General features: G+C 36.3%; 1 protein-coding gene across 1 annotated transcript in view; it reads right to left on the minus strand.

The window, feature by feature from the left end:
- The window catches only part of LOC306885769 (zinc finger protein 40-like), a 57,386-nt gene extending 43,207 nt beyond the window's left edge, over positions 1 to 14,179 (minus strand). Inside the window, exons 1-2 of the mRNA XM_079442561.1 lie at positions 14,079 to 14,179; positions 10,195 to 10,356 (exon numbers count right to left, since the gene is read on the minus strand). Of these exons, the coding sequence (XP_079298687.1) occupies positions 10,195 to 10,234 (40 nt within the window). The 5' untranslated portion in view covers positions 10,235 to 10,356; positions 14,079 to 14,179. The remainder of the gene's footprint in view (positions 1 to 10,194; positions 10,357 to 14,078) is intronic.
- Between the last annotated feature and the right edge of the window lie 1,358 nt (positions 14,180 to 15,537).

Below are 15,537 nucleotides of genomic sequence, written 5' to 3' on the forward strand. Positions count from 1 at the left end.
GTAAAAGCAAATTATTTACAGTGAAAAACTGTAAACTGGCACTCCTACAATCCTCTGCATAAGACATTAGATGTTGTTTAAATCATTTTGTTTCATATTAGTTGAATTATTATTATATTCAATTATTATAATAATTCATGTTTATTGCATTATTTTACTGTCAAGTGTGTTTTGTATTTATGTGCATGACACTAAAATATTGTTTCAATATTGGAAAAAAGTGGCACAGCTGTCTTTTTTACTGTATATTTCAAAAGGTTTATTTATTTTCTTTAGAAAGTATACTAAGGCTACAATTAAAATAAAATAAAGTTAAATACAAATTTAAAATACAATAAAAAAACTAAAAATTAAAATGCTTCAAAACTGATCAAAAGATAATATAAAAGAATATAGCCTAAATAAAACTAATATAACACTGTTGAGTGCACAGCAAGCTCACATTCAGATCTGATTTTATTCTTTTATGAAACACACTTTACATGATGAATCAATTTTGCCTTCATTTTTTTTTTCTTGTTGAACATTGTTTCACTTAGAAATAAAATCATATTGTGAAAAGCAAAATGGGTCACAAATGCCGTTTTATGACTTTTAGAACAGAAGCCCGCAAGACTCTGTTTGTGTAAACGCTGCAGGGTTACACAAATAAGACCTGCAAGAATGTTCACTGGATCTGGGATACATTTCTGGGATTTACTTGTGGGATTTAATTAATCCGTGCCGTTCTACGAACTTGAAAGCTACATAGTAAAATTTAACAAGTTTGGCTTTTTTCATTCACAAGCAGTGGTTTTTGTGGCACACTGGTATATTCTGTCCACTAGTGTGACGTAGTGTTTGAACTGCAATGCGTTTAAACAGAGACACAAAAAGAGCATTACAGCATGCTGACAGACACGGCGGCAATGAGCATGTGGTGCACTGACTGCGTGAAAACAAAAACACATCTTAATCTGTCATGCCAAACAGAGCTGTTTTAAACACAAAACCCGAAGGCCTAAACTCCTGTATACAGGCGTATGTGGGCATATCCCCTGAAAATGTGCATGTAAATACACAATCTCTTCTAAACATTAAACCGACATGCAGCGCTCACACAGAAATACCTCTGTGAATCAGCTCTGAGGAGAAAATAAGGCAACACACAGGCCTGGAGTGTGAGAGAACACACACTCGCACAACCTTTTCAGTTTATAGCAGGTGGGTGGCGTCGGTCCAGCATTAGTCACTTCGGTCCGATACACAGTCAGAGCTTGACAGACATTCAGAATGAAAGTCTGAATGGTGTTCAGGCACGGTGAGGGGGTGGAATGAACGAAAAAAAAAAAATTCAAGAACGAACAATAGCCAAAAAAGACCTTGTGTGCAGTAAGAGGGAAGCAGTGAGCTGCAATTTTACTCTAGCTGTATTGTAAACCCTAAGAGGAAGCAATTTGAGGGATTGCAGGACATCTAAAAGCCTCACAGAAGAGGACAAATACTTAAGAGCGAGGGTAATTTTTTACCATGGTAACCATAGTTTCCACCAAAACACTGATACTACAGTTACTGTTGCTACTGTAAAAGCCAAAAGCGAAGACAACGGAGGCTGATATCGAGTTACCGCAGTCTTTTTTGTTGTAGCTTTTAGCAAGAACTACTGTTACCATGGTATATTTTTTGTAAGGGTATCTTTTATAACAGGAACAATTCAAAGAACGGTGTAAATATATTTAGACACTACCTTGGCAACAGACTTCGCTTGTTACACAAAAGCAAATCACAAACTGAAACATGACACCTTGCTTTTGTAACAGATTTGAACCAGTTTGTCATGTGCATTGTCATGTATTTAAAATACTTTTTATGACCAAACGAACATCACATAGCAGAAAGACAGCATCCCGATTAACACACTGTCCCTCTAAATAATATGTGAGAATCAGAACTAGTGCATACAAATCATAGTCTCACTCATAAAGCAGAATGATTTTATGTGTAAATTGTAAAATCATTAACAATCCTTTTTATGAACAGTTTACAAAGTATGAACAATTCTTCTGTGAACGGTTCAAAAAGTATATTAAATTTCATATAAATTGTTCATAAAAACATTAAATTGACCAAAAGTGGCATCTAAGACATTTAAAATGTTACAAAACAATTCTATTTTAAATAAATGCTGTTCTTTAGAACTTTCTATCCATCAAAGAAGCCTGGGAAAATTGTTCTCAGTTTTCAGAAAAAAAATATTAAGCAGCATAACTGTTTTCAACACTGATAATAATAAGAAACGTTTCATAAAACAGCAAATCAGCAAATTAGAATGATTTCTGAAGGACCATGTGACACTGAAAACTAATGGCTACTGAAAAATCAGCATTGCATCACAGGAATAAATTACATTTTATAGCATACTCAAATAGAAAACAGTTATTTTACATTGTAATAATTTAAATTTGTTTTATTGTGTTTTTGATTAATATAAATATACCCTTGGTAAGCATAAGCGATTTCTTTCAAAAACAATGCACTAATACAAACTATTTAAACATAAATTCCTGCACATTATTCATGAGTGAGACCCATAGTGTGTTAAAAATACTATGCCAAAGTATAATGTCCACATCAACTGTGAAATACGTACTTTTAATATGCAACTAAGTGTCTTTTTTCTTTCTTTTTTTTTTTTTTTTTCACTGCAAGTGTGCAACATCTCACTGATTGGAATGGAAACCATTTATTTTCTCACTATAGTAGACAAGTGTAACTCCTGCAAGGTTTCTGAGCTATGACCCTAAAGTAATGGCCTGCATTTCTCCCCTGATACCAGGAAAAGCCCATGATGAGCAAACAAAGAAACATGGTGTATGACTGCAAAACCAAAACGTGCTGGACCCAGTTTCTTTTCGAGCAGTAAAAATATACTTTTTAAAGGCTAAGCTGTTAAATTTATAGCTTAATTACTGGAAAGAGTCAGTGTTTCTGTGGATAGGGGAAAAATAATTATTCCTTGAAGAAATAAAAAGCAGAATTATATCTTTTCCCCTCATTATACGTACACGTTCTGAAGCTGTTTAAAAATCTTTGCTGACCAGAGGAAAACTGGTTTTGATAACACACACATGCACAATTTATCCATATGTCACTATGAAAAACAGTCTCTCACATTCAGTTTTTGTTCTCTCACACACTCTTAAATTTCTCTGTAAGGTTTGCAGGGAGCCAAACAGACATGGCCAAACCTGTTGCTGCGCATCTGTTTTAGTTACTGTTGCTAAAACGGAGGGTGATCCCAGCCGCAGGGAACAAGGAGCGCGAGAAAAAGAGAGAGAACAGCATGGGTTTCACTTACTCAAACCGTACAGTAAAGTGCAGAAATACAGGTTTGCCCTCATAAGCATGACACAACAGGTAAAAATCCAGCCATCTGAAGCCGCGGCAAAACTCCATCACAGCATCTCTATTGAGATTATCTCAAACGGTTACCAGAGTTCATCTACATCATCAGGGTCTGAGTCTACTCATGAATCTCTCATGTAAAGGTTTCGTTCATAAAATCACATTCAACCCTAAAATGAATGTAGTACAGTAATAAAAATCATTAAAATAAATATTTAAATGCATAGGTAACACTTTATTTTACAGTTACATCTATTATTTGCTTATTAACATGCATTACTAGAATACTAGCCATGTATTAGTGCTAATTAAGCACATATTAATGCCTTATTCTACATCCCTAATCCTACCCAATACCTAAACTTACCAACCAACTATTAATAAGCAGCAAATTAAGAATTTATTGATGGAAAAGTCGTAGTTAATAGTTAACAAGTGTTACCTATTCTAAAGTGTGACCAGTGGTTAGCAAAACAACTGAAAACAACAAGGAGGAAGCAGAAGAAAAAAGGGAAACCCCTTGTTCTGTTATCTAATAAATGTTGGTGTGAACATCTTTAGGAATGCTCTGCTTTGATTTCGACATCACGTTTTGCTCAGAAATATTCACTTTCTTTGTTTGAGATCAGACCTTCAAACATGACATGAAAAACAAGACCCTTATTCTCATGAAATAACTGACTGATTTATATATCACTGTGAAAGGACAGTCTAACTATGCTGATTTCACATCAGCTGCCGCTGCAGCTTTATGTTTGAAATGCTATAAAAAGAACAGAGATGCCAGAACCATTCAACTTTAGACAGAAACAACTCCGGGATATTCATGGGGTCTATCTCTGGGATTAGACAGACTAGAATTCAGGCCCTACATTGAGTTCAAGACCCCTTCTTAACCCCAAGCCTGACCTCTTGACCTCTGATGCTTAGGGGGAGAAAGAAGGGTCAGACGGCTACAGCACTGAAACAAATGTGTGCCCTGGGGTAATGCATGAGAAAAACAACACTCAGCATTCAGAATGCCTCTCTATCGCTTCATCTCCTCATCTAAACCGAAATGTACAACTAATGTGAATTACAGGATAAATATTCATCATACTGAGGCTCATTCAACAGGTCGCAATATGAGAATTTATGTTTTTGACCTTTTGAAATAAAACAGTTCATTGTACTATTAAACTTTCAGAAATGTACTCCCAAATTGAAAACTGCAAATCAGCGCTCAACGTTTGAGGTCAGTAAGACTTAACACTTCTTTTCAGTAAGGATGCACTGAACTGACTGAAGACAGTAACGACATCTATAATCTCACAAAATATTTCCATTTCAAATAAAAACTGATCTTTTGATCTTTCAATTCATCAAAGAATCCTGAAAATCAAATGTATCATGGTTTACTCAAAAAAATAATATTAAGCAACAACTGTTTACAACATTGATCACAAGAAATGTTTCTGAATATCAGAATATTAGAATGGAAATTCAGCTTTGCAGGAATAAATTACATTTTAAACAGAATGCAGTTATTTGAAATGATAAAATGTTCTCAATATTACTGTTTTTACTGTACTTTTTATCAAATAAATGCAGCCCTGGTGATCATAAGATACTTCTATCAAAAACATGGTAAAATCTTAATGACCCTTAATTTTTTAACAGGAGTGTGTTTAAGCATTTTTTGAGATATGTATAAAATATTTAAAAAAATCTCCAATTCAAAATATTTATCCAATAACTTGACATTTTTAATTTGGTAAAAAGGCATACACAAATTACCACGTAATCAGATTTTCCTAGATGCATGCCTCAACAAGTCATGTGGCTTAATTTTCCCAGAGAAGAAAATCTTATCCGATGAGAGTAATATCATCAACTAACATTACATCTTAAATCCCACAATGGCGATTTTGTTGCCAATTTTCTGCAAAGGGTGTATTTTCTTCCTCTGAGTACAATGGGAATGATCATTTATTGGCAAATTTGATCCTAGAACAAATAATTAATAATAAAGAACAACCACAATTTAATTTTGCCAAATACACGATTACAATAAACCTGACAGCAAACCAGCAAACCGTACACGAGTGTAACAAATTGCTGTTAATCATTACATATGTAAAGAGGGTGTTTAAATGCGTCAACAAAAGCAGCCTGTGTAGGTGGATCTAGGAGGGAATAAAAAGTTTTCTTTTGAGCCCACCTGAAATGTTAAACCCAAAATCATATACTGTGCACCTATAGACTCCTACAGAGAGTTTTTTTTTGTCGTCAAACTTGGCTCAGCCATGCAGGGGGACATGGAATCAACCTCCCCCACCTCATAAACCATGAGAAACACTCGACAGCGCTACTATGCGTGTCTCTCCTCCGCGTTATTCCTAAAGGAGGTTAGTCTCATCCTGCGCCAACAGAGAAGTCAGACTGAATTGAGACTGAAATAGTGGCATCTGCCACAAAAACAATTTAAAGTGACAACTCTGAATCTGTGGACCTATCCATCACGCCCGTGAGAAGCCCAATGCACGTGACATGTGAGATTATGAGCGCCGGTCCAGGATACACAATCACACCCCACGCACGCCTGGACTCCACACAGGTCAGCGAACTAACCCGAGAGTCGATTATTAACAGGTTTGCTGGGTCACACAGTCAAGACGGGCATTCTGAGAATAAACATTTACCCCTGCAGCTTCAAAGGGACGTTCCACATTACAACAGCATTGTCTGTCTCGTACTACAACTGAGCGTGTGCTGCACTAAATAGGGCTTTTCCATTTCAGCGTTCTGCGGTCATCTACCACCAACACAAGCTGCAACAGTCTGCGAGCCGCACCACCTGTGTGTGGGCGAAGTGTGTTAGACCGAGAGCAGGTTGATTCAATGTCTAAGACAGAGAACGTGTTTAAATGGGCGCTTTAGTAATGGGAAGTAAAGGAAGGCCCGCTGGAGAAACTTCATGCATTGGCATGCCGCAATTTTCCCACCTACAGTCACTGTGCCAACAATACCACTAAATCTAAAATGTTATGGAAAGGTTAAAGCCAACATTCAACATACTCCCACATTTCTAAAGCGCGTACTTTACGGTCTTTTTGCATGCAAATAAACAACTGATGTATTCTGCAGAAAAACATAACATGTTTAAAGAAAGCAGACACCAGGACGTGACTATTTGCATTGTTTTGGTAACCACAATTTAGTTTTTTCCTAGGCAATTCCAACAACATGATTTGCACACATACAAATTGGACTTCTACGAACTGTTAAAAAAAGCAAGGACGGTAAACAGTAAGGACAGTAAATTCATAATATTCAGCAGACTTGTATTTCAAACAAATGTGCTTTATTCCACTAAAATATCAAGTTTTCAGCATTATTAATAATAGGACATCAGCAAATTAGAATGGTTTGTGAAGGACCATGTGACACTGAAGACTGGAGTAATGACGCTAAAAATTCAGCTTTGCATGAGGAATTTAGTTTTTTTTAAATATAGAAAACGGTTATTTTAAATTGCAATAAAATTGAACATTATTACTGCTTTTACTGTATTTATGTCCCCAGCATTTTAAACAGTACATGTATATAAAGTCATGCACTCAGTCATGCTAAATTAACAATAAACTGCCTTTGGAATTTCATGACTTCAAGACTTTCCACCAGAAATGCTTTTTCCAGCTTTTCAACACCTTGTGCTCCTTTCACGGTACGTTTACTAGTGGAAAACTCACTACTGCACGGATTTTTCAAGAGCTCTGACCCTTCTATTATTTTTAACAAAACACTCATAAAAAGGAACAACATTCTAACAAAAAGAAGGCTGCTTTTAACATTTATAAATTCACTTTTTAAAGCAATCGTTCACCCAAGAATGAAAACTGAGTGATTATTTATTCACCCTCATGCCAATCCAAACCTGCACATTGTAATTTTTTTCCCCATGAGACACAAAAGGGAATTTTTGAAGAATCTTCACATAGCTTTTCACTACATAACAACAGCTACACCTGATAAGCTTCAAATAAACACAATAAAGCAGTCTAAATGACTACTATGGCACAATTCAAGTCTTCTGCAGTAAGATAGCTTTCAGTGAGGAAATAATTCACTAATAGTGAGTCAAAAAAAGCCTGTTTTGGAGCTAAAAACGTTGGTTAACGTGAAGTGTTATTTAAAAAGTCCTTTGTTTTGTTCGACTGCAGAAAGAAAGTCATATGGGTTTGGAACAACTTGAGGGTGAGTCAACAAATAAGTGAACTATTCCTTCAGGGTAAAATACTGTTAAAAAAGTTTAAACACTGTCCCTCAATGTTTTAGAATTTAGTAAATAAAAAAACAGGTGACTTTAGGGTTGACAACGACATAATGTGAGCGGCAGCACGAGCGCCTGTGTGCTTGGAGACCAGCTGTTTCAGAAAAGTAAACACACTGAGTCCAATGGAGGGGAAGAGGTTCCTTACTTCCTGACAGTTTACCCACAAACTGCGTCACTGAAGCATTCCTGCTCTGCTCTGAAGTCACGAGACGCACAAAACACAGACTGACATGTTGGCCAAGTCTGCGCCTAGCTAAGATTTCAATATGCTACCTAACAGTAAAGCACAGCAACCTCAAAGAACAATGAAAGCTTTATGCTTTTAAGCTTTGATCATCTGTTTTGATTATGACACGCTTTAGAATGGGTGTGTTCTGCTGATAGACAGAGGTCACCTCTGTATCCATGACACCAATAACACTCTATTTTTCTCTTTCATACTTCATGTTCTTTCAAAACATTGCTGCACAGCCGTTTTCATTCGCACGCCCGATGCCACACTATTCAATACTATTACTGAGTCCAAAATAAACTATATGTTTAAATGTAACTTTTATTGCATTTCAACATTCTAATTGCACTTGGATTCTATACAAAATATTGAGTTTGGATATCATAAACAACAAGGAACTTCGCTTTTGAACATGAAATGGCATGAATTGTGGCTAGACTTTGAGGTGGGGGATTTCTTGGTAAAAAGGAAATGTCTGGGATTCCACAGAAACGTCATGCATGGAAGCACAATTTCAGCGTGTCCCGACATGCTTGGTGCATTTCCTTGCTGCCATCACAGAAACATTTAAAGCAACCTTGGCTTTGAGAAATATGTAACCAAATCTTATTTGTTCTGGAGAAGATTAAAGTTAATAAAGTATTTGACTGTCTCCTAAACTGCTTGGTACCTGTTATTAACGCACTGTAAAAGAAAATCTAATTTTTACAGAAAAAAATGCTAAAGTAACTAGATAAATTCCCTGTAGCAAAACAGATTTGAGTCCATTTAACAATAAAATACTACTTTTAAAAAATACTGCAGTTTTTATAATTTTATGCTTAATTCAATGTGTTACTTGTCACGTCACTACTTTGTAACTATTTGTGAAATTCACTAGCAATTTCTGTGGGAAAATTGCTTCTATTATTCCATGTTTTTCAGTGTGTAAGCTGCCTTAACATATAAAATAAAATAGTGTCAAATGTATGGTTTTTGCAAGTAAAAAATATGAATTATTGAATCATTTACAGTGAACGTTTCTGTGTGACATCCAAAACAATTATATTTAATATAAAGAATTTTGTTGTTTTTTTCTCAGTTTTGTTATCAGTAATTACATTAGGGTGTTTTATGTTACATTTTATGTTATTTAGGTAATGTTTACTGGATTAGTTTCATGTGTGTTTCCCTGATGGTTCTCATTGTGTGTATGACCCTGGGCACTATTTAAAATCTGTTTATCATTTAGGATTTTAAAAATCAATAATTTTTTACAAGACCAAAGTGTTAATAAAATCTAGAGCTTTAACGTTAATATGTAATGACACCTTCATAACCTTCTAAAATCATAAACTTGCTTTTAATCAAGAAACAATCACCATGGTCATTTCTGTGGTCTTTATTATAAAAGCAAAAAAAGGACGTTTGTGGGGTTTTCTTTTTTTTTTTTGGTTCCTCTCTTCACTTAATAATACTAACATTGGGAAAAGTCACAGCCGTCTCTGGTGGATGCTGTTCAGTAATCAAACTAAATTATTCATGTTGTTTGGCCAAGCTCAAAGCAATAACTATCTAAACACTCCAAAATCTGGGTTGCTACACACTCTGCTACAGCGGGTATATCTTTAATTCTATGAAAATGACATTCATTAAAACAAACAGATGAATTCTAATATAAAATACCGCTAACTGTAATTAAACAAACAGATGCTGTCTACATACTAGTGTACTCTTAAACATTGACTACAAATCACAGTAAGAAGATATCTCTCTTCCGGAATATGTCAATAAATATTGATCCACAAAAACAATTTATAGAAAAAGGACGTGCCTCCCTCAAACACCACCTGCCAGCAACTACTTCCTGTTTTAAGAGGAAATACATCAACACAGAAAAAAAAACTGTGCCAGTCAATTGACTTCACAGAATCATCAAAATAGGATTATTAGATACACTTTTTGAAACACATAGAACTGAAACCATACAGTTTTCACTCACACAAGTCTCCTAATGACTAACTAATTTGTGGTAAATAAACATGCCATTAAACACAGAACAAAAATATACAAAAATAGCCCAAGCCACGTAAATAAAAGTACTAGTTTGACTGGGAAACCTACGCTTTTCTATTAACTAGCCAAATATTTCCCTTCTATGAAAAATCTTCACAGACATTTTAACCGCATAGAGACCTCCTTACACCTGTGAAAGTAAAAGGCACGACCCAACAAAAACAACCTAAGCAACCAGAAATCTGGTCAAATGGAAAACAACACTTACCTTTCAGGTTTTTGGGGTTGTTTTGCTTTGTACGTGGCATTTTCAGGGTTTTTCCGCTGGCTCAGTGACACATCGTATGGAAAGATGCTGGATGGAATGCGGCCGGTCACAGGGAGGAAAGACAAGCCCCTATTCCGTACAAGAAAGACACCCTCTGCACATCTGGGACAAATGAGAGACAAGTCAACTGAAGCAAAAACAAAACAGGCCACAAACACACACTCTTGCAGCTGGAAACAACTCTAGCATGGCTTCCTCTTTCTCTATCTCCAGCTACTGTGACAGAACACTAGTGTTTTCAGTAAGAACTGATGTTTTAGCTGGACTGACACAGATATAGAAGTGTGAGCAGTAATCAGATTTCTGTTGCCCTCGATGCATTGACTAACTGCACTTCTACACACACCTACTTCTATCTGACATCAAATACAGAGAAATAACACTGTCATCTCTGCCGTGCTGCAAACTCTCCGGGGAATTTTAAAAGTGCTATTCAGGTCTCCATCGCAAGCAAAATTTCACAGTAATTTCATTATTAGATATAAGTATTAAAACACTGTCAGGTCGATTTACAGCCATTAATCATATATAGCCAAACTGCACAATAAAAAAGGCCCACAAAATGTTTTAAATCACTATGAAAAATACATTTCATTTGCTAAATAGAAGATACAACGATATTTAGTATTAAAAAATATATTTTATTAATTTAAATAGAAATCAAACATCACCTAAACATGAAAACACACAGTTCGAATGAATTTGTATAAAACAAAATGCTCCCAAACACCATAAAAAAGCATTAAAAACCATAAATGAGGACATCAATTTGTTGTCAACTGATATATATATATATAACAGTCTTCAAAACAATTATATATATATATATATATATATATATATAGAAGATAGAAGATAATTCAACTATATACATTGAAAATGTGCATTACAGACAATTAATCAGCCTGGTTGTTATATATCTTCTACAATAATGCTGACAGGTTGTTTATGATGAAAATCACCAGTCTTCAAAACATTTTAAAACTGCAGCTCTCAAAATGGCAAAGGCATTGTTTTGGCTCTGCAGGAATAGATGCAAATACGCCCCACTTTCTACACAAGATCCTCTTTGTTTCAATGTTTAGGAGGTTTTTGTTTCTATATGTTCCTCAGCTCCATTGTAGCATGACGCAAACATCTGACATGCCTCACCCATGCATTCCCGCATGCATCCCGTCACGGTGTGTGCCAGATTCCACGCGAATGTTCCGTCTCACCACATTACATAACGCTTACTACGAGTGTGTATGATTTCTCTCCGTGTGCAGTTCTACGGCAATGACATCACCTCCCAGAGGATTTGAGCACACACACACAGCGCATGCACCAGGTTTCACTCTCTCTCTCACACACACACATGCTGGTTTTTGTGGTTTATGGGGACTCTCCATAGGCGTAATGGTTTTTATACTGAACAAACTGTGTGTGCTATTGCCCTACACCAACCCTACACCTAAACTTAGCCCTCACAGGAGACTTTGTGCATTTTTAGATTTTCAAAAAAACACCATTTAGTATATTTTTTAAGCCTTTTGAATTACGGGGACATAGGCAGTGTCCTCATAAACCACCTTCATATTGTAATACCTCTGTCATACCCATGTCATTATACAAATTTGTGTCCTCATAAACCACATAAACACACACACACACACACACACACACACACTCTATAGTGTTTCTCACTCCTGGTCCAAGAAGCCCTCCTGCACTGCACATTTTGGATTATTTGAAGTGTCCATCTCAGGACATGGAGTTAGGTGCGTTTGATTAGAGAGTCTTTTTTTTTTTTCAGGACCAGGATTGAGAAATACTGTCATAGGACAATCAGTGTATGTTAAAATAAAATCCCCCCATATAAATTGATGCATAATGTGCCTGCCGAGTTTTTTCTTTTCCTTTAATCAACAAATACTTATATAAGAATATATATTGTTAAAGTGTAAACTTGTACCTTTGGTCTTGTAACTGGTTGTCTTTTTAACATATTTTTTTCCCACACTTATTTTAAACTTTCTGTAATGTGACGACTGTAATTTAAAAGTAGAAATTTAGCATGTATACTGAATTATAATAAGTAACAATCAACAAAATTATGCTTATGCATGTTACGTTGCATGTCTACTTTTCAAAAGTATTTAATCTCAAATACCCATAGCAGAATTGGAAAGATACATTTATGCACACACTTTAATACAACGTTACTGCAGAATTTGAATACGACGCTGCAAAACTGAAATGTTACAATGTTACTACAGAATGGAAATATTTCGCTATTTCAGAATTGGAATGCTACTACAGAATTTGAACATGACCCTGCAGAACTGCTTTTTGTTATTTTGTTATTTCAGAGCTAAAATGTTACAATGTTACTGTAGAATTTGAATTGACTTCATTTCAGAGTTGGAATGTTACAGTGTTACTGCAGAATTCGAATATGATATTATTTCAGAACTGGAATGTCCCAGTGTTACTGAATAATTTGAATATTACATCATTTAAGAATTGTAATGTTACAATGTTAGTAAATAATTAATATTTAAATTCTTCACTAACAATGTAACATTCCAACATTCATAATTTCAAAATTGGAATTGTGCAATGTTACCGAAGAATTTGAATATTATATCATTTTGGAATTGGAATGTTACAATGTTACTGGAGAACTGAAATATTTTGTCGCTTCGAAATGTTGCTGCAGAATTTGAACAGGACATTGCAGAACTGAAATTTTACAATGTTACTGCAGAATTTGAATAAGAAATGATTGCAGACTTGGAATGTTATAGCATAATTTTAATATTGCTTACTTCACAATTAGAATGTTTCAATATTACTGCAGAATTTACTATGCTATTTCAGAATTAATGTAACTGGACTAGCAACGCCAAGGTCAGGGGGTTTGATTCCCAAAGAAAACACATACTAATAAAATTCACCATGCATCTGCTAAATGCATGAATGCAAAATGTTAAAAGAATTTATCAATCGAGCTATTAGGAAACACCCTGAAACCTGTCTTAACAGAGCCAACAGAAACTGCTGCACATGGGACACATACATAGCCTACTTGGCATGCATGCAATGGCAAAAAAAGATGGCACTTAAACAGAGGTTGCTCCTGTAAGGCAAACCGTGCCAGTGACAAACTGACATGCTCACAGCCTATAAGACCCGCATGCGATGAGTCACCATGTGTCCAAGCCTGACACAAAACCACCAGGTTTTTCAATAAAAGCCACTACGCTTACATGCCACAGTTCAGTGCCAAATCCAGGTGCGCACTGGATGAATGGCGCATTACTGCCTTCAAGAAACACATGAAGAGGGCGGAGCCGGGGAAAACCCCTCTGCAACAGGACATGAACAAGAAACACTTCCCTAATTCGACAACAAAATGCCCTTTGAACCAGCCGAAGACGTGCAAAGCGCATTCGAAACGCTTTCATTTGCATCCCATGGTCAAGGGAAGGTGTTTTGGCGCTTACCTGCGGTCGCTGCTTCGGAGACTCTCTCCAGCAGCGTTGCGGGCTTGATAAACATTTACACCCCGCGTATTAGGATTCTGGAGACGTGCGCTCTTGGCGAGATACAAAACACGGGCCGGCTCGGTACAGACCGACCGACACCAGGCAAAATCAGAGTAAAACTCACACAAACATGCTCACAAGTTTAAACAACCCATACAGTCTTTTTGGAAACATTGTGTTCCAAAACAACAGCTCTTGGAGGTGCGTTTACGCACCGCATGCGTTCGCTACGCACTGGACCATGCGTCCAAACGCTTATTAAGTCGCGTGTATTTCTTAACTTTCGGTACTTACAGGTGCAGTCTGAACTGTTGTCAAGGGTTTCAACGGTCAGAGGTCTGTTTTTTCCCCTCTCTCGCTCTATCTTCTCTCACTTTCTATTGCAGGAAACCGACAGGCCCACTGACGTCAACGGGGGTCCCGTCTCCGCCTCCCAAGCGAAGCAAACGCGCTCAGGGAGTGTCCTGACGGCCGATGGAGAACGGGAAAAAAACGCGTTAAGCACAATCTGAGTGACTACTATTGAAAACTTTCCTCATAAACATAGTATGGACGCGAAATGAATGCGCTTTACAGAGCCGCATTTGCAAAAGCGCATTTTAAGAGTCATTTGTAAAGCGTCGTTTCTCGCGGTGCCCCTCAGATAGGCCCCATGTGCGCATAGTTCAGGACTGACGGTGTTCCCGGAGGTTCCTTGTTTGTTAGGTCACGTTGTACCCCTCAACCAGCGCTGGGCTTTCCCGCACAGATCCAGGCAAACAATGGAGAATGCAGCACAGAGTGTGATTGTGCTGTAATTATACGCAAAATCATAACGGAAATGTAAACGCTTCAACTGTAATGTTTTACAGTCATGCAAAACTGAAAGCACTGAGTATGCTCGTTTTAGGACTGATGTTTCAAAGAAAAAGATGCACTTATGTTACAGCCAGCGTTAAGTTTTTGAATTTATGTGCATTTAAAATGAACATAAATAGAGTTATGCACTTTTAGGTTTTCTATTATTCCTTTAATAGTTCGTTGCGGTTTGTTGCTGTATGCGAAGGTACAGAGAAAGGAGGAGCTTAGGAGGAAATCAACTTTATTTGGACTGTTTTAACAATCGGTGTAAGAGAAGCGTTTTTGGAAAACCATGGAGTTATGTAATGTTTAATGCATTTCAAAGAATGAAATATAGTTTCTTTCAGCTTTTTTTATATTAATGTGGTACATTTAATGGTAAATTAAAACAAGTTAGGTAATAAGCAACCTAAAAGTAATCTACAAAGCAGTCAGAATACATTACCCAAAACGAGAAACCTAGATTACGTAACTACAATTTTCGTCATGTAATCTGTAATTAGTAACAAACTACAAATTGTAGGTCATCTACAGTTTATACAACGCCAATGACAAATCAAGGTGATAAAATGAAACATCTCATAAAACTAATGTAATGTTATAATCATGATGGTTTATGCTTTCAAAGAAAATCTACTAGATTTTGATGAATATATAGCCTTTTTCACAATAAAGATAATTGCAAAGCAGCTTTACAGAATGCCTGATGACCTACAGTGGTGATATCTTAACATAAGAATCGCATTTCAAAGAAACAACTGCATTTTAGAAGATAGACCCAAATGCAAGAAGAAATGTTTGCTTTGTCATTTATATTTGCAGTTCAGTCTGTCATAACTATCTGGTTGTCGGCAATGACCCTTGTTCAGAGTGAGTGACAATCACAGTCCATGGCAAATCAACTAATCAATAC

The sequence above is a fragment of the Barbus barbus genome, assembly GCF_936440315.1.
Source record: "Barbus barbus genome assembly, chromosome: 19".
Classification (NCBI taxonomy): Eukaryota; Metazoa; Chordata; class Actinopteri; order Cypriniformes; family Cyprinidae; genus Barbus; species Barbus barbus.